The sequence below is a fragment of the Botrytis byssoidea genome (assembly GCF_014898295.1).
Source record: "Botrytis byssoidea strain MUCL 94 chromosome Unknown BBYS_021, whole genome shotgun sequence".
NCBI classification, from domain to species: Eukaryota; Fungi; Ascomycota; class Leotiomycetes; order Helotiales; family Sclerotiniaceae; genus Botrytis; species Botrytis byssoidea.
Genome location: NW_024065862.1, coordinates 203097 through 221182, shown reverse-complemented (window position 1 = coordinate 221182; position 18086 = coordinate 203097). Strand labels below are relative to the sequence as shown.

The following is an 18086-nucleotide window of genomic DNA, read 5'->3' as shown; positions in this document are numbered from 1 at the left end:
ATTTTATCCTTTCCCTTCCCCCTAATAACAAATAACCCCGTATATAACCGCTCCGTTATTGTTTCGCGCTTTAATTTTAAATTTTTGCTTTCCGTACTTGCTTATTGTTTCTTGCTTACAACATTCTTCCCTCCACAATAAAACAAACAAAACTAATGCCAAGACAGCCTCGCTCGCTCCCCCCCTCCCCCGGACCCCGCATTATCCGGTCTCGTGGAGATGCTGCGTTATGCTTAGGTAGGTGTGGTATGAATTGATTAATTAGTCATTAACTTTTCATGTGGCGTTTTGGGCTCTGGGTCTGGGGTTTTGAGTTTTGCGTTTTGAGGTGGGTGCTGGGTGCTGGGGAGGGGTTGGGGAGGGGGTGAAGTGAAAGAAGATGTTGGGGGTTTAAGATTTGGTACTTCGGTTGTGTCTACCGTATTGCAGATTGAGAGATGGATATTGTGTATACCTATGTTCTCTGTTTTTCGAATTCATCTGTCTATTTAAAGCTAGAATTTTGACGGGAGTGATTTTGAGGATTGAGAATTCTGGGATCCTAGAGGTTCGAGGATCTGAGGGTTCCTAGAGGTGGCGAGTTGAGTGCACTTACATACTGCTAGGTTATCTTACCTGGTTCTATGCAGATGGAGATGGAGATCAGAATCTGGGGAATATCAGATGACTCTTGTGACTTGTTAGTCCTGTGTGGGTAACGTGGGTGACGTACTCTGGGGTTTGGAATTTTAGGCTCGGAGACTGTAGGTACGAGTCATGATTACAACGCCACATGAATCAAATAAATCTGGTGGATTGGAGAAAGGGTAGGGGATGTTTCGTTTTAATACTCTGTTCTTGTGGGGTTTGGCTGCTTGGGGAGGGAGGGTTAAGTGTACTTTTGATTTCTGTGTATGTGTTCTTTTGATTCGTGTGAATGGGATTGATATCGTGCAGATAGATAGATCGATGAAAGCTTTTGTTACGGTATCCTCATCTTCATATGGAGGTCTTTATGTGCAATCTGAGCATTGTATTGTAAGATCTTATCATACAAATTAGATGTAGCGAGTCGGCAAGTTGAGATAGAAGGAGAGGTTAATGTGCGTGTATTCTGTATTATCTCGTTGCTTACACGGGTGGATTTGTTTCGTTCCCTCCTTATTGCAATCAAGATTCATCACAATCTTGAAGTCATTTCTTCTTGAGAATTCTTAGAATCCTTAATCCCAGTCTTTTTTCCGTGAATGCGGTCATATTCATGGTTGTATAGCACAAATAGAACACACACATAGAATATCATCAGATACGACAGTTTGTATCTCCGCCTACTTCCACGAATAACTCTCTTTCTTCTTGGCTGCGGGTTGCCAAACTACGTTTCATATGCATGACACAGTCGTACACACTCGCATTCTGAACACCACAGTTCTATTATTCCTTCATTCCTGCATTTCCAGAATGTGATTGATACTTTTCAAAAAGCGCATGCCTACATATCTCCATCATCTTCATCCTCATCTTAGAGTTAGAAAGAACTTTCTTGCTTGTCTAGCAAAAATAATCTATCGTTGAACTTAGAGGTGAAAGCGCTCATATTTATTTAAACTAAGATGTATATGGTAAGACAGATATAAAGAACTCAAAACTTCTAGCTCTCTCTGTCTCATAAAGCACACTCAGAAACTAACAAATCGTAAACTTGCGAAATGATTTTTGGCCCTCTTTCATGAGGGGGTTTCTCCGGACGCTGAGGTCAAGTTGCTCTAGAAATGCGATTACGCAGTACGACTACATCTTTGACTTACAACTCTAGAGTTCGAATAAATTTGAAGAGGGAATATAAACATGCTTTTGTGCCGGAAATCAAAAAGAGAGAATCGAATGTGTTTCGGTACAAGATGTAATAGGTAGATGGGACCACATACTAGAAGTCCAGACGTGGATGGAAGTGTGGAGAGAACTGTATGGGTTAATCTCAATTGGAAATTTTGGTGATGAATTCGAGCTTGATGTATAAGGAAAGATTAGGATAGTTGAGAACTTGAGATGACGAGCACGAATCATAATTTTACTTAGCATCATCATTAGAGATACTAGGCATGATCTAGATGATTGGAATGCGTGAGCTCAAATCAAGAATCTTTATCTCTGAGTGAAATATTACCTCGATAATATGCAATAGATAGGAGACGGGATCTCTAGCGTCTCATAGAGAGAAATTTTTTATTATGTGATGCATGATTTATATGTTCCTGTACTATCCTAATCTTCCGATTGTTCTTCTTCCCCTTGGGGGGGTATATGACCAGATCATCTTTAATCTTTCCATCTTCTCGGCTTTTAATTCTCTGTATGCTCTGAATGATGGGTTTCTGGCGCCTGTGGCTAAGAATACTTCCTGCTCCGAAATGTCTTTCTATGTCTTGTTGTATCGCTTATTGCTGATGAGCGATTTCTTACCTGTGTATTGATTTTTTGTTCGAGGAAATAGTAGCAGGGCCTGTATTGCTGGTTTCTTTGCCAGTTTTCTTGCATCCAAACGAAGGATCAGAGTCGATTTGATTGAGGCTCGTGGTGCGGAATCGTGCCCATCAGGACCCGCTTTGATCTCTATGGGAGTATGGCTACTTTGGGATCTGGCACTCGAAAGAACGCGACTCGTGTTCCCATGTACAAGATAGCTGGTTACCTTTCCTGTTGAGTAAGTGTTCTCCGAGAGGAGATCTGCGGGGAGCCGAGTCTTCACTATCATCAAATGGATGCCTTTTACTCAATGGAAACAGATGTGAAATTGCGTATATTGCTTTACTCGGTTTGCGCAAAATATTGCTTCATTTCTGACACTGATGTTGACCGGTTTTATGAAGATCTTGATATCGTTGGATGTATAGTTATAAATCAGCCAACAATCCATGAATCTTATCGGTGTTTTTAGTCAGACTAGCATGGTTTTATTACACATATTAATGTACGTCTGTGGCCGTTACTTAATGGTTGATGACCAGATTGGTTGTTTGCTGTTAATAGCTTTACATGTGAAGGACTTGCACTAAATGTAGAGCTGATGGAGCCTGAGCGGGGTAAGCAGTCTCTCCGTAGAGTTTTGTAGGGTGAGTCTACTAAAAGTTCATACAACTTGTGATGTTGAAGTTTGAGGGTATTGTTTTGTTCTTGGTTTCTTATAGTTATTTGAGTTGTACTTTCTTTTCTGGAATCTATATATTGGTCCAAAGCTCACAGGGCTGTATAGATAGCAATTAATGCCATACTTGAGAAGAAGAGATATAGGCATAACACGTATAGCACATTTTCCTTGGAGATGAGTTGGATTGGTGGCACTGGTAACGCTTGTTATTATTTAGTGCGGGTGAGAGTTGGGCGTTGCTGAAAGCCGGTGCTATGTTCATAATGTGTGGTATCAAATGCGAGTCTCGCAAGGGCTCGTCTAGTCACCGAGGAGTTGCAGAAGTCAATTGAGTGGTGAAGACAATGAGTGAGCCATCACCATGAGATTTGAGTTGTAAATGTTTGTTTATATAGAGGTATCGCTTTTGGGGTATAAGCCAGGTCTCTTATTTTGTTTGTTGTTGTCTATGTAGAGATAGATACAAACGATTGGGGCTATAGAAATAGTTATGGTTACAAACCGCAAGTTTATAAAATCTGCAGTATTGTAATATATCAATTTACCATAGTCCGAGGACTTTTTTATGAACTTACTACAATCTGCAGTTTGGTAGTACTCCGAGCCTTTGAATGAAGAAATACAGCTCATTTATTCGAAAGGCTCGTATTTTTGCATTTGCCAATACTAAAGTTTTAACACCCTGTCCATCCAACAATCGACAGAGGTCTCTGGTTTCTCGAAGTCTAGCTAGGGCTTGGTAAAGAATTTGGCTTTGGTTTACCCTTGAAGTTATTGGATGACCCGCTCAGTATCTACTCGCTAGACATTCGAAAGTGTTGCTATTGCCGTGGCGTGGTGTGGCAATCGAGTTGTCCGGAATAATTGAGCCGTGGGTATTTACGTTTATATTGCAAGTTATGCGATATCTAGCATGAGTCAACCTAATTCTATATTCCAAAGCCACTCTGGATTAAAGAAAATGTCAATGCATTCATCTCTGAAGAGGTTTCAGCCAAAGACGAGGGTGCTGACAATAAAAGTGTTGAGAAGCATCATGTGAAGGTAGGATGACGCAATAGATATACAGATGCATTAGTCTAACAATGGAATTATACGATTTTTTAAGTTCATCATTTTCTAAGAGATTCAACATTGTTTGTTGTGTTGTGCCAATGAGTCAAGGTTTGTGAGTAAAAAAACATATTTTACCCCGTGTTTCGCTCGGCTATAACCGAGAAATTAGCAAGCAATTAGACCACTCTCACAATACCAAAGATCAACAATTAACAAACAACAACTCATGGACTGGTTGCTAAGGAATTTGTTCAATGAGTTGTTTATTTTTTTATGAGATTTCAGTCTACGTGAATTGTTTGATCATGCTTTAATTTATTCAGATTAATTTGTGATTTCCAAACAATTAACAAGCCAAGGTCTTGGAGGGCACTTCCTTTTTTTTAAACCTAATTGAGCTAAATGGCGCATCCTATCTAGATGATTATAGTCAAGCTAGCGTATCACTGAATATCTATGTCAGACTATGAAACATCAGGCATGCAACAATTGTTATGTACTTGCTATTTCTGTAAAATTTAGTCTAACACGGGATCTTGATGCGGGAAATAATGTTGAGAGCCTATATTATTCTCTCTTGTAACTGGCCAGCTGATTAAAAAGATGTGAATATGCCTTTATGTTGCTCATCTGAAACTCTAGTGGCGTTCTTAAATGAGCTAGTGAAAGGTACTTTCCGTCATGTCCCGAATTGTTCTATATTCAATATGCTAGCCCGAATATTTTGGAAATTAGATGAATTCTACTGGCTACTCAGTACATTTGAAAGCCCCACATATTTTACAGACATGCAACAGAAGAGCCTGAGGTGGTGGATATCTCCCCGGGCACCCGTGCCATGTGCTAGACAGCCCTTATGTGAATATGAAGAGCCAATAAAAGCTTCAGAAAGGTTATCACAACCTCATGGGGGTTTAAGAAATAAGAGATGGGACAGAAGTTCAGATATCTAAGGCGGTTGGCGCAGTTATTTTGACCGCCTGGATAGGGTTGGTTGAAATTCTTGATAGGTAGACATTGGGTTGCTGAAAATTGTCAAAACAACCACAAATACTTTGAATCAAATCAAAGTCCTCGAAATAAACAAATCAAAACCAAATTCTCACAATATCCACCACTAGCTCATCAAGATGGGTCAGTTCCCGGCAAGAATCATGTTGACGCTTCTCATTGTCGGCTGCACTCTTGTATGTGTCTTATCAAATGCTTTCAGGAAAATTTCAAGGGCGTTTCGCAAATTTGCAGCACTTAGATTCGAATGTATACTAGTGATTGGTCATTAAGTTTCTCCTATACTACATCTGCCAGAAGTTGGGAGAGTATCACGACGATCGACTTACCCGGAAGGTCCACGACTATGAGATGGAAAGACGTGAGAGAGGCAGTGCTAGCTTTGATGGTGTTGACGGCGATAGGGGAGGAGGAACCGCTGCTGCCAGAGATATTGAAGACACTACTGCTAGCGGAGCTGGTGGAGCTCTAGAGGGAGAAGATAATGGAGATATTGGATTGGCTCGTACCCTACCTTTGGAGGGATATTGGTTCGGCTCGCACTTTGCCGTTGGAGGAATGAGTAATAATGATGTCTTCTACGCCTGCGGGCGAAGAGACCTGATTTAATTCACAATCCAATCTTCATTCCCGCGCACAACTTTTATTATCAGATTTCTATGTATTTTATGGTGATGTCAAGTGGCTAGTGAACAGCAAGCGATTGGTAACGAATCGACGGCGAATAACAAAAGGGAAGTACTCTTTGACCTTGTTCCAAATACCAAACACTGGCATCCTTAGTAGCTTCGGTAAGATGTTATTGACCTACTACAAGGAGCGAATGGCAACCGATAACTCCCAGTAAACTTTCAGTAAGACAAAGCTAACAACTACAAAGAGTCTGGCCGCAGAACAAGTGTAGCCTCATTAGCTTTGATAAGATGGACTGGGTATCTAATGGAAATCCAAAGGTATGGAATAATATCATGCAGAGGCTTTGTGAGGAGGAGCTAACTATTGCAAAGACTCTGAATACAGGAAAAACTACAACCTTAGGAGCTTCGACAAGACAAGAGCAAAGACAAGAACAAGAACTACGACTTTCTGGTCTTCTAGACCACATGGACAGGCATCTCATCAAATACACTCGGCAGAAACAGAAAAAATCAAGGGTAGCAACAAACATGAGAAGCTGTCATCAAAAGAATACTGGGGCTGCACCACTCATTGCAGAAAGATTTTTGATGCCACAGTAGCACAAGGGTGGATGAAGTTGAGATAGAAGGGTATATTTTCGAAAACAAGAACAAAGCCAAATCATATCCACTCGAAGGTTCCTTACGCTGTATAGATACATTTCCAAGAATTACAACAAGATTTTTTGAAGTTAGGGTCGAGAGGGTGTTGCAAGTTGATCATAAATTGTCGAAAAGTGGTGGATTTGATCATGTCTCTCGTCGAATGTGGTTGGACTTGGAACAGCTAAATGTGCAAAACGAAAAAGACTTTTACAATCTGCAACAAAATTCAGACATTGGCACAGATATACCCCTTAATGATAGAGAAGGATGATGGAAATGAAGAAATCGCGTGGTTGTGGTTTTTAGTGCATGTAGATCCATTGATTGATACAAGAACAGTGGAGTGTGAGGTTTTGTTGTCAAATTTGTGTGCATCTTCTTATGTTATATTAGAAGCAGTTGCGTAGTTGGGTCTAAAGTAATAGGATTAAGAGCTCACTTGAAGCCTGGGTACCAATTCCGGGAGGAATTGCTCTTGATACTTAATCTTCTGCACGTATTCCTCATTTCACCTTTATCGTGTGAACCTGCTTGCTATTACTCAGGGATTAGATGTTGGTAAATCTCTGCTTTACAATCTTAAGATTGTCCATGACTGGTACATCCCCACGTAATTGCATTTTCATCAAGACACGATGCCATGATAATGAGTCCATCTTGAGTAGACTCGGTCATTGGAGTCTCCAGTGACTGCCATCTCTTGAAACCTCAAGCTGCTGCTGAGATTCCTGTGCCATTGTGATGAATCCTTCAATTGTGATTCGTAGATCCTTGAAACATTGGGAGTAAAGAGGATTCTTCTGGTTGAGAGATTCTCCTGCCCAGAATACCGAAGAAGAAAGTCGTGAATAATTACGACCGATGTATCTAGATTAGCCGCTGGCGGCCATCATATTGTTAGCTGCCAAATACATAACTCAAAGTCATTTCCGGTGAATTGAATTCCCATTTCATAGCAAGAAGATGTGAAATGCCCCTGCGAGAATCAGCTCATACACGAAAAGGTGCATTCCTCATTGGGAAGGTAGCTAGAAGATGGTGTCAGAGCGTCTTCGGTCCTTCAATCGTTTAGCTGTCCTTTTTCAACATCAACACCAACGTCTTTTCCATTTCCATCATGGTTTCAATTGAAACCGCATGATTGACGTTGCATGTCTATTTTCTGGGACGGCATAGATGGTAATACCCGAGACATGCAATCAGCCACCCCAATTGTTTGCGCATGTAACCCTGCACATCGCCATCCAGGGTTGCACAGACTCGCTCGGGAACCATCTATCATCATGCATACATACATACCTCACTACCTACAACAATCCGCTAACTGGCATACTTCATAGTTTTCGAAGATTTCCAATTGATCTGGCTTCTTACGATAAAACCCCTGCGAATACATCAATTAGAGTTTCGGCGATACGGACTTCTTCCTCCAATCCTTCGATTGTGCCGCTGACAACAAAAATTCTTCCCCTCGTCTCTAAGTGTGTCGCGGATAGGTATATACAAGACGGCTCGGTGGGTAGCATTCAGTAGGCAATTGTTTCAGCTATATCACTCTCGAGTTTCCTTGCAGAAATACTACAAGGCTTCCTCGAATGCCAATTACAGAATTCGGAATTTAGTCTGGTCCTACCCTACGGCCTGCGAAGCACCATGCTTCATGTTCTAGCAGCAATACCTTAGAGCAACCACCAACCTTCATTACATGGCTAAATGATCACTTTCCTAATTTACTCTCAATTTACCAGCGCTTCAGCATCACGCCCACTTTCCCAATGTCTTCAAGATTGATGCAAAATACCAGTCCTGTGGCTCCATCATATCTGCAAATATCTACATGGGCCTCTTAATAAGAAGTCACAGCAAAGCTTTGGCTTGATCTGAGGATCAGACTTGGTCATGAAACCTTGAAATCAACTATCTACCGCAGAAAGCGTACTTCATGAAGTTCGAAAACTAGATTGGTACCGACACTCTATCGGCGTAGAAACCTAAAGGTTCTCATTGTCACTAATATCATCAAAGTCCCATGTCGTTTTGAGGTCCATCCGAAGCTCCACGAGACAATAAAGCAATTCCGGAAATCTCCGATCTTCTGCTAAACATTCCACGTGGTAACAGACAACGATCGTGTCATAATACCATACGCCCCCCACCCCTCTTCTTCCCCTCTTGGCTGGACGAGAGTTTTGGTTTTATTTGAATGACTGTCTGACAGCGCACGATTGTGGATAATGGTACTTTCAGGAATTTGTACTCCTGTGGCCAGCCGATGCCACCCGAGGAACACTTTGTACCTGGCGCTTTATATACCATGGCAATGAATCATAGCTGGACGAGGTCATTCTTTAACACGCGGTAATTTTTCATGACATAGAAGCTCTGGGTTATATACAATCCAGCGCCTATGATCTGGAAAGCAGTTTGGTCCAGCGAACTCATTAGTAGAACCACAGATCGACTTCATCAAGTGAATAACACTGAAGTCTCAGAGCGTCCTCCTCCTCATCACATAGTAAGTTGAGATTCTTCCTCTTATTCCTGCACTTGGAGAAGCGACCCCAGCCTGATTATCTCGCACTGGCCAGCCTTGTTCTGACAAAGTCAAGTAGATCGCTGCTTTGGGCCTGTCTATTAAAAGTTTTCGTATGTCTTGAGCCATCATAGTTTATGACGGAAATTGACAACTAGCTTGTTCATAGATGATGATGAAGATCGCAGGGAAGCATGATAAATTGGACGCTTTCTCAGAAATCGGTCGCGACATACGTACTGGGTGTACGTCTCTTGCGTTCTAGTAACTATCAGCAGCGAGTTTGGTTTCTGATTCGTGGTTTGATGACACTGTTGGCGCGAGAATGATTATAAAACCACGAATCCTAAGACCTCATGAGATTCGGTCTTTGGCAAGCGCCATATCTCCCCTGTCATTCAAAAGCTTTTCGTTAACGGTTCTATCAAGTGCTTCTCGGTGTGCGCTGCTCCTTCACAGCACACAGGCCTTTTCATCTTGACTAGAATATTGTAACTTTGACCATGTGAACCTAAACTTGCAGTTGCAGAACGGAAAGATGAATCTTCTCGTGCTTCTCCAAGAATCTTTTACATTTCACATCGAAAGCCGCATAGAAGTAATCAAGAAGGTCTTCAGAGGATAAGATCTTAGATCCGAGTGGTTCTGAACTCAACAGCATTACATCTCTCGTTTGCTGTTTAAAGGTGTTGTATCCCATGCGTTTCAGAAGCATACCAAAATTTGAGTTGAGATACTATTGCTATGTTAAGCTCAACTCGGCCTCAAATGATTCCATTTATAGCCACATAGACAGAAGACATGTAACAAAGGTTCTTGTGCTGATGATGATTCATGGCCTAGTGGCTCTTAAAGAGGTCTTGTTTCTTATACTATGTACGAGTTCGCATAGATTGACCTTTGTTGCCTTGGCAAAATATGTAGAGGCGCGCATATTTTTGGATCTTGTTCTTTTTTCGCCACAGAAGATCCTTTGGAGTCTAACCCCAATCAAATAGACATGCGACAAGATGATGGCCGTTTGGCTTTCAAGGATTAATATTTTCTTTTTGCAAAACCCCTGTTCACAACTTCAACCACACATGATTACCAAGAGGAAATTGGCTATTTTGAGCCTGTGGCCTAGAAATTCGGATCAAAGATTCACCAAGTGCCCATGTACAAGAAGCAGAAGAATTGAAACCTTGTAAAATCTAGTGTTTGAGCCTCTCTTGGTAGTAGTTGTGTGAATCAACGAGTTTTCGCTTCTAAAGACACTAGTTGTAAACCACAGCTATGATGACATCAAAGAGGTATGCGACACACATTCTGGACCACACAAAGTTATATATACACACGTGTGTATGTGTGGGTAAGAAAGGCGCAAGCATATACAGAAAGTTCTTCTGACCGACCACATACAATTATGACATGTAATCGCAGAATTCAATATCTTTAGAGAATTTCAAGCATGAGAGAGATATACTCCTCAAACAGCGGTTTAAACATGAAATTCATAGAGAACACGTGCATCAAAAGCTTCACTCTATAGGGTTATCATCTATGAAGATTGACTTGGACCATCTCAATTGGTCGGACCGGAATGCTCCTTCGCAGAGTAGAGGTTGAGGAAGACCTCGGCCGCCTCATGTGATAAATTTTAAAATTCACTCGAAGTATTTGCTGCTGGATCCTTGGCAGTAACGAAAAAGATGTGCTAAGCCCTAGTTCAGTCAATTCTTAAAGTGCTTACACCTGAGTTGATTTCGGCCTTGGCTACTTCTTTTCTCGGCCTTTACAACTACCTCCAGATGAAATAACTCAGTACTTTCAACACGCTACTTCCTTTTCTGAACTTTCCCGTCTTCTTCTATCATAGATAGAGCTTCCTAAAAGCAAATTGCCTTACTTCTTCCCCTTTTCCTGTACAGATTTTATTGCGTTTTGATTGCTGTGGTCACATCCTCAAATTCGCAACCCAAGATCGCAAAATACAAACCAGAAACCTCAACATACCTTTTTGTATTCAAACAATAGACCCGTTGATTTACAGGTTCAACCCAATAGATCAATAATTCTATCACATCGTCTGTACGTATATCAATGCTCCTCACGTTATTAATTTTGGTATGTCTGCCATGGCATCACATTGCGCTCCTTGTCAATGGTATCAACAAACATCAAACTTGTAAACTCTTGAATCATCTTCTTTTGGGATAAATTAATCAAAGCAGTGTGTGCGTTTGCTGCAGAGTACCAGTTTATGTTTCTAGCAACTTTTTCTCCACAAGTATCCTTGGTCATCAACTTACAATTACATAGGTCTTCAAGTGATCTTTCAAAATCCTTGGAAGTAAGGTAAGCTATCTAATTTCTCATCGTTGTCCCTGCAGCTTGCCCCTGTTTTTAACAGAAGAATTGTGGTCTGTGGCTTACCGCAAACAAGTGCAGCTATCCGCAGGCTTCCAACCTTATTTGGAAGAGCAAACGGAGAAGTTTCATCAGAAGCTTTCATCAAAGCTCTAGAAGAATCCTTATTAGAGGTCTGTTCCAAGAATCATTCTTTATCCTTGTTATTATTCTTAAGGGTGTTGACTAATTCGATTAATCATTTTCCAGGATCTCCCGCAATCTCAATTCAATACTTTGCGAATATACACCGTTCGTACCTTTAGTTTTCAAATTCTCTTCATAACCTGATATCTCTATCTCTATCAAATATTCAACATGTCAACTCAAGTCAAAATATGTTCTAAAACCAAACTTTCCAACTCTCCTGAGTCTTCTCACGAGAGTTGTGACGCAGTTGATGCGATCGATACAAAAATGATTTCACCGCTAACCTCGATCGATAATGATAGTACCCGTAGTCTTACTCCAGACAAGATGGATCCTTTTCATTCAGCTCGCGAGCGTGAAGAACGTATCCGTAGAAACGGAACAGTGCCCACCCAAATCCCTATTCAGAACATGGGTATGAACAACATGAGCAATATGAACAACATGAACAACAACGGCAACATGAACGGCAACAGCAACAGCAACAGCAACAGCAACATGAACGGCAACGGCAACGGTTGGCGCCGCCCATCTGTCTCCGACCCGTCTTACACAGGTCCAGAAGGCTTTACTCCGCTGACTATGGTTCGCCCTGGTCCTGTCTATCCTCTTCCTGAACAAATCAGCTCTGCATTTGCTTATGGCATTCGCCGAGCTGATGGCTCTTACACGAGACTTCTTCCAGCTGATGAGCTTCCCGCTCTTAATGGCATTCCTCGTCACCAGGGTCCAGAAGGACTCATCATTGTCCCAGAACTTCAGCATGGCTCACCAAAGCCAGAGTTTGCCACTCCTATGATTCCGAATAAGGTACGTTGAGAGCATTTTGTTTTCAAGTGATATGCTGACATAAGTTGTTTTAAGGTCGTAGCAAAGCTTCCACCGCTTGGCCCACCAATGTTTGGACTCAATCAGCAAGGTGGTTTCCGTCGACAAGGAGATCAAACTCAGGTAGGAGAATATCTTCCTCCCAGATATACCATTAATGGAAAATATATACTGACTTCCCTTTCAAGTTGGCGATTGACTCTATCGTTGCCTCCGCTGTTAACCCCCCTGCGAGTGTTCCTCCAGCAAACAATGTCATGATTCCAATGGGTGGTCCATTTCGCAGAGAAAAGATCTACTGCGATAAGTGGGTTCATGAAGGCACTTGCGCTTTCACTCAAGTTGGATGTAAATACAAGCACGAAATGCCGATGGATAAGGCCACGCAAGTCTCTCTTGGTCTTAACCATGGAGTTCCAAACTGGTATCGTCGTCAACATGGTCTTTCTGTCTCTCCACAGACTGGAACAAATGTTCAAATTGAAGCACCTTGTGCAACTCCAACTCCAACTGGTGGAACATCCCGTACGTCTCAATCTTGGCGTCGCAAAGAAGGCACGTCTTTCTCCCTCCCGACCTCAGCTCAAGGTGTTGCAAATGGTCGTGGTATGTTTCTTTTAACATCTCATACTGTTCATGATCAGCAGGAACTAATCTTATCATTGCAGATCGTCGTAGCTCTGGTGGCTCATTCGGTCCCATCGGTCCTCCTCACACACGTCGTCTCACAAACTCGTCCTCTGGTGACTCGATGAACAGAAATCATCTTTCTGTCCCAGAGAATGGCAATGAGCATGATAACGACACCAATATGCAGTGGACTGGTAGAGCTCGTGGCTATACTAACGGCAACGATCAAAACCGTCGCCAACAATAAGTTGACTTGCCAAAACTTACTCCCCAACGATATAGATATCTATCTCAGCATCTTCCGCTCAAAATTCCTACTTCTATATCTCAATTTCCTCGACATCGATTCTTTAGGCTATACCTCTTTCTCACTAAATACGATTTGGTTGATCATGGTTTCAAATTCAGGTCAATGGCTTCACCAACTAGATGAAGTGCTGATTGTGATACATGGACTCGGAGACCTGGGATGAACAAAACTTCTTACTTGCTACTATATCTGGGGTTATAACGTTTGGTTTCACTTTTCTTTGTGGTATTTTCATTTTCTTTGGCTATACCAAATTGCTTAGTCTTTCATCATAACAGCATGGTCTGCATATTCGTTTCTACATCCGGGTTTTGCATTTACACAAATGGCTATGAAGACATTATATGCCCTGGTGGTGTGTAATTAAATGATTGAATGAATGGGATGGATGATATGGAAATTATGATGATGACGATTGGGAAGGATTTCTTATGGTAAACATATCAGATAAGGGTCATGAAAAGCGTCTATAAATCAATGATGATGGATGATATGGGTCGACAACAACAACATTTTGGGCACGCAGCTTATTCTGCACCGGATGCCTACTGGATAGTACCCTAGTTTTCTTTGCAATTACCTGCTTTACATTGATGAATGTGATCTTTGCTCCCTGTGAGATATTTCTGGCCGTGTGATGTGGTATGAGAATCCGTTATAAGAGACCTTAAAGCCGTGCAAGCTGTCCTCTTTTTCTGTTAGGTCTGTTGTTCTGAAGTTTCTCAGTTTAGATGTACCCATTCAAACTAATGTTGCTTGAACCCATGCCCATTAAAGATGAGGACCCGAATAAAGGCTAGAGTGTGTGTTGGATATTGATTGAACAATACAATTTATGGGCTTTGGGTAGTGTGCGGAAAATCTGAAGGTTGGTTTGGCTAGCAAGGACTGCGAGTTTAGGAAAATTTCGATGGGGTTCTCTTGATTTCTCGGTCATTGATGAGAAGGGATGTGGTCAAATGGTTCCTCTAAGCATTGTGTTGATGAAACTCTAAAATTTCCATGCTTTCCTTCAGAGATTGAGTTCAATACATAGGGCAAGTGATGAGTCAAGTTCAAAGTATGTTTATTATCTTGCATATCATTCATAATGTGGTAGTGACAGTATAACTTAAAAGAAAAACGCCAAATGAACTCCAATGTCAAATCTCCATGACTAATTTTCCACACTGCAACAGCAAGCAAATTTCCATCTCACATTTTCCCTAGCCTCTTCACCCATGGTCCCCTGTTAGTCCACTCTTCCTCCCCATCTGCTATTTCTCCAACCATCCTATGACCGCTCGTCCCCTTCTCGCCCCTCTTAAAGATAACAATCGCCGTATTGGGATTTTGACATAACCCCTGAAGCGAAAGACATTTATTAGTAGAACAACAAGTTCTCATGCATGCGGAACCGATGCCGCAATCAGAGTCAATGGTGCAGGAGGAGAGGGCTGCGCAGGGTGCATCGGCCATACAATAGCCAGTACCGCTTACTGTTGGTTCTATGATAGAGACGTGTTAGTGGTTTATATGATGGGAAATCTCATAGGGAATAAGAGGGAGACATACGACATAAGCAGGTGTTGTCTGAAGAACAATATTGATTTTGGCGGCAAGCGGATGGGGTGTTACACGTGGCGATAAGGGGAGAGACAGGAGGTCGAGGGATAGGAGATGAGGATGAGGTGGGGAGAGAAGTAGAGGTGAGAGAGCTGTTTGTGACCAGCTGAGATGTGATCGTGGAGAATGTGGATGAAAGGGATGTCAAAGAGGTTGTTGAAGATAATGGTGCTGATGCTAAACTGGAAGAGGTATTCGAATGGGAAATTGTAGATGAAGTGGTGGGAGCCAGTGAAGATACAGATAGAGAGATCGAGATCGTCCCCGTGATCAAATTCGAAGAGGATATTGAGAAACCCGTGCTAGTTGATGATGAAGGTGTAGTATAGGATGCATTCAAACTGGAAACTAAAGAATTTGAAGATGAAATGGTCGAAAATGTTGGCGGTGATACAAAGGAAGAGGAAAGGAAGCTTCCTATGCCCGAGGTAAGAGAGTGTGATGAGGAAGTCGTTGATGTACTCCTGGACGAAGCCGAGTCTGAACCAAATGTATTAGAGAGTGAATTCAGGGTGACTGTCTCCTGCGAAGAAGGTCCCGATGATAGACTGCCAGTAATAGATGTAAGAGTGGATGAATCACCACTAAGAGTAATTCTAGTAGTAGATGTCGACACATCAGTAGGTAGAATGGTAGTGGCTGATAGAGTGGAGGATAAATTGATCAATGTTCCGGATGATTGGGCGGAAGAAAGTGTTTCGAATGACGAGCTACTAGATGAAAGGGATGAGGCAATAACTGAGCAAGTTAGCGCAATAATGAATTGGCAGATAAGAATGCATACCATTCACAGAAGTTGATTCAGCCCCTACAGTTGAGCTCGAGCTCAAGCTATTGCTAGATGTTGGTCCCTGAACATCAATGGAAGAAATCACACTGCTAGTTTCCACAACATTCGAACTGGGTGCAAAGGTCGAACCTTCAAGCGAAGTTCTTGGTAAGTTCACAGTAGTGTACTCCGTTATATACGAAGTAGAAGCTGTGATGGTGATGGTAGCTATCACCACGCTTAAGTGACTTCGACATGCTTCAACATATGCATTATGATTCGGACAAGCACTTGTCGCATATGGCGGAATGGTTTCTGTAGTCGTGCTTGTGATTGCTTCCAGCGTGGTTGTGAGTGTAATGGCGTCTCCAGTGACAGTGACTATAACAACGCCTCGTGGTTTCACGTCTCTGGCGGTCACGTATACTATATTTGTGCTGGCTTCCGTATAGGTGATTTCGTTAAGAGTCACTGTAGTGATTGTGACCAAACTTGTTTAATCATTAGTATTGGATATACTCAATTGAATGATGAATTGGAGGTACCCAGAAGCTATGTATGACGGAGTAACAGTAGTTCGTATGTAATTAGAGCAATCCAATTCTCGTACATCTCTTGCGACATGATCATGAAAGCCACCAACTATATAGCCACAGGCATCGGAGTCCTGCCACCGATGTGCATCTGATAAACCAAGGAGGAAGAGGACAGTCAAAAACTTCATAGTAGGGACGTTGGTGAAAGTAGTTTGGCAATTTAGATGGATACTCTTTAGCAACACTTGAGAAACATCACATATATAGCAAAAGGATTGAGAATTGATGGACTACTTATTCACAGATATAGGCTTAGTCGCGTTGCTCCAGATATTCAGTCCGTGGCATGGTATGCGTCTTGGAAATTATGTCGCTCTAACGTTTATGACGATCGTTGCGGAATAATGTAGACGTGGATACGTGAAGAATGCTGTAGTAGGCGCAACGATCATTGTAATATTGGATTTCTGGGCAATATTGAATATTTCGGTCACTTATACAAAACCGGAGAATTGCTAGAACACGATGTCTAAAATCTCAAATTTATCATATGATGGAAAGAAAGAGGAGGCATTGTTTCGACACTGATCGAGATACTGCCAATGTTTCGTCGTATCGTAATCTGAAATACGGAAAATTCTCTAAAATTAAAAAACTCGAAAACTAACGATGGGTATTTAACTTGATGATTAAAGAAAGAAAAATAGTCTATACATAGAGACCCCTGATTGCCCCCATGGACAGGTAAATTCGCTGTCTAATTGACGCCTTCCAATGCACGGTCTTCTGTTCCCCTACTCCATTACCCCCGTTTAAATGCTGCTTAGGAACAAAGTTCCCGAACTTGTGTAGGCATGTTATCGTCAAGGTCGTTACAAATCGTCCGTAATCCACCAAATGTAAAGATGTGGTTTAGTACCCTCCATAGAAGGTATAATACATCGCTATGTACACTCTGCACGCAGGGAAGGCGGTGGCGGTTCAAACGAATCTTCCCCTCTTTCCACCCCCACCGAAAGAATCATCTCCATGCCCTAAATTTCCCAAATCAAAGAAATCCCCAAAATTTATTTTCCTCTTTTGACCAGCTCCTCTGTTTATCTGTGTCGTCGAAGATCTAGAGTTTAATCGAGACGAATGATTGCTGTGTCTTGCGTTGGTTCGTGAAGGCCGAGTAAGGGAAATACCCGCTGACTGATTACCGAAATTATCATGGGGTTGAGGGCGATTCTTATCTGATAAATCTAAATCTGACAATAAAATATCGGGATCTTGTGGATATTGCTGCGAAGATCGGAAAGTGAATGTGCCTTGTGGAAGCGCTGTAATCGTTGGAGGTTCTGGGTCGGGCAGAACAACGGCCGCAGGTGGAGGCACTACTTCTGCGCTCATTGGAGAAGCGGTTCTTGTTGGTTTAGAAGTTGATGCCGAAATATGACTTGAACTTTGCGATCTTTGGATAACTGGTGATGATCCCCTATCTCCTTTTTCAAGAACCTCGTCATCGCTGTCGTTGTGTGATGCTGTGTCCCGACCATCTAATCTCTCGGTCGCCCATCTTCGGATCCTCCAACCCTCGCCATCGCTCAACCCAATGTCTTCTTTATCGAGGAAACTTAAGAGTTCATCCAGTGCATCTTGATAACCTTCAGCCCTAGCTCTTCCCTGGTCTGCAGCGGCAGTTTTGTAGAGATTGGTGACAGATAAAGCGGCAGCTTTGAATTGTGCGATAAGAACTTGTTGCGGAGGGTCGCTGTTCAATTGTTTTGAGGGTGATTTGCCCCCTGGAAGAGAGGTATTCAAAGATCTCATGGAGTCCATAATTGTTGTTGAAAATGAGTTTGTACTGAGTTCTGTAAC

General features: G+C 42.1%; 4 protein-coding genes across 4 annotated transcripts; 2 read left to right on the top strand and 2 right to left on the bottom strand.

Annotated features, from left to right (window-relative positions):
* Positions 1-5313: 5313 nt before the first annotated feature.
* Positions 5314-5803, top strand: EAE97_009237 (uncharacterized protein; the record flags this gene model as incomplete). Its single annotated transcript, XM_038879752.1, has 2 exons — positions 5314-5370; positions 5468-5803. The coding sequence occupies 2 exons, from the start codon at positions 5314-5316 to the stop codon at positions 5801-5803; spliced, it is 393 nt and encodes a 130-aa protein (XP_038729308.1).
* Positions 5804-11716: 5913 nt separating this feature from the next.
* EAE97_009236 (uncharacterized protein) lies at positions 11717-13253 on the top strand (the record flags this gene model as incomplete). The annotated part of the gene is made up of 4 exons (XM_038879751.1): positions 11717-12358; positions 12413-12499; positions 12565-12982; positions 13045-13253. The coding sequence occupies 4 exons, from the start codon at positions 11717-11719 to the stop codon at positions 13251-13253; spliced, it is 1356 nt and encodes a 451-aa protein (XP_038729307.1).
* Positions 13254-14510: 1257 nt separating this feature from the next.
* On the bottom strand, positions 14511-16414 carry EAE97_009235 (uncharacterized protein; the record flags this gene model as incomplete). Its single annotated transcript, XM_038879750.1, has 4 exons — positions 14511-14803; positions 14871-15659; positions 15706-16181; positions 16236-16414. 4 exons carry the CDS (start codon positions 16412-16414, stop codon positions 14511-14513), a joined length of 1737 nt encoding a protein of 578 aa, XP_038729306.1.
* Positions 16415-17207: 793 nt separating this feature from the next.
* Positions 17208-18047, bottom strand: EAE97_009234 (uncharacterized protein; the record flags this gene model as incomplete). The annotated part of the gene is made up of 1 exon (XM_038879749.1): positions 17208-18047. The coding sequence occupies one exon, from the start codon at positions 18045-18047 to the stop codon at positions 17208-17210; it is 840 nt and encodes a 279-aa protein (XP_038729305.1).
* Positions 18048-18086: the final 39 nt, after the last annotated feature.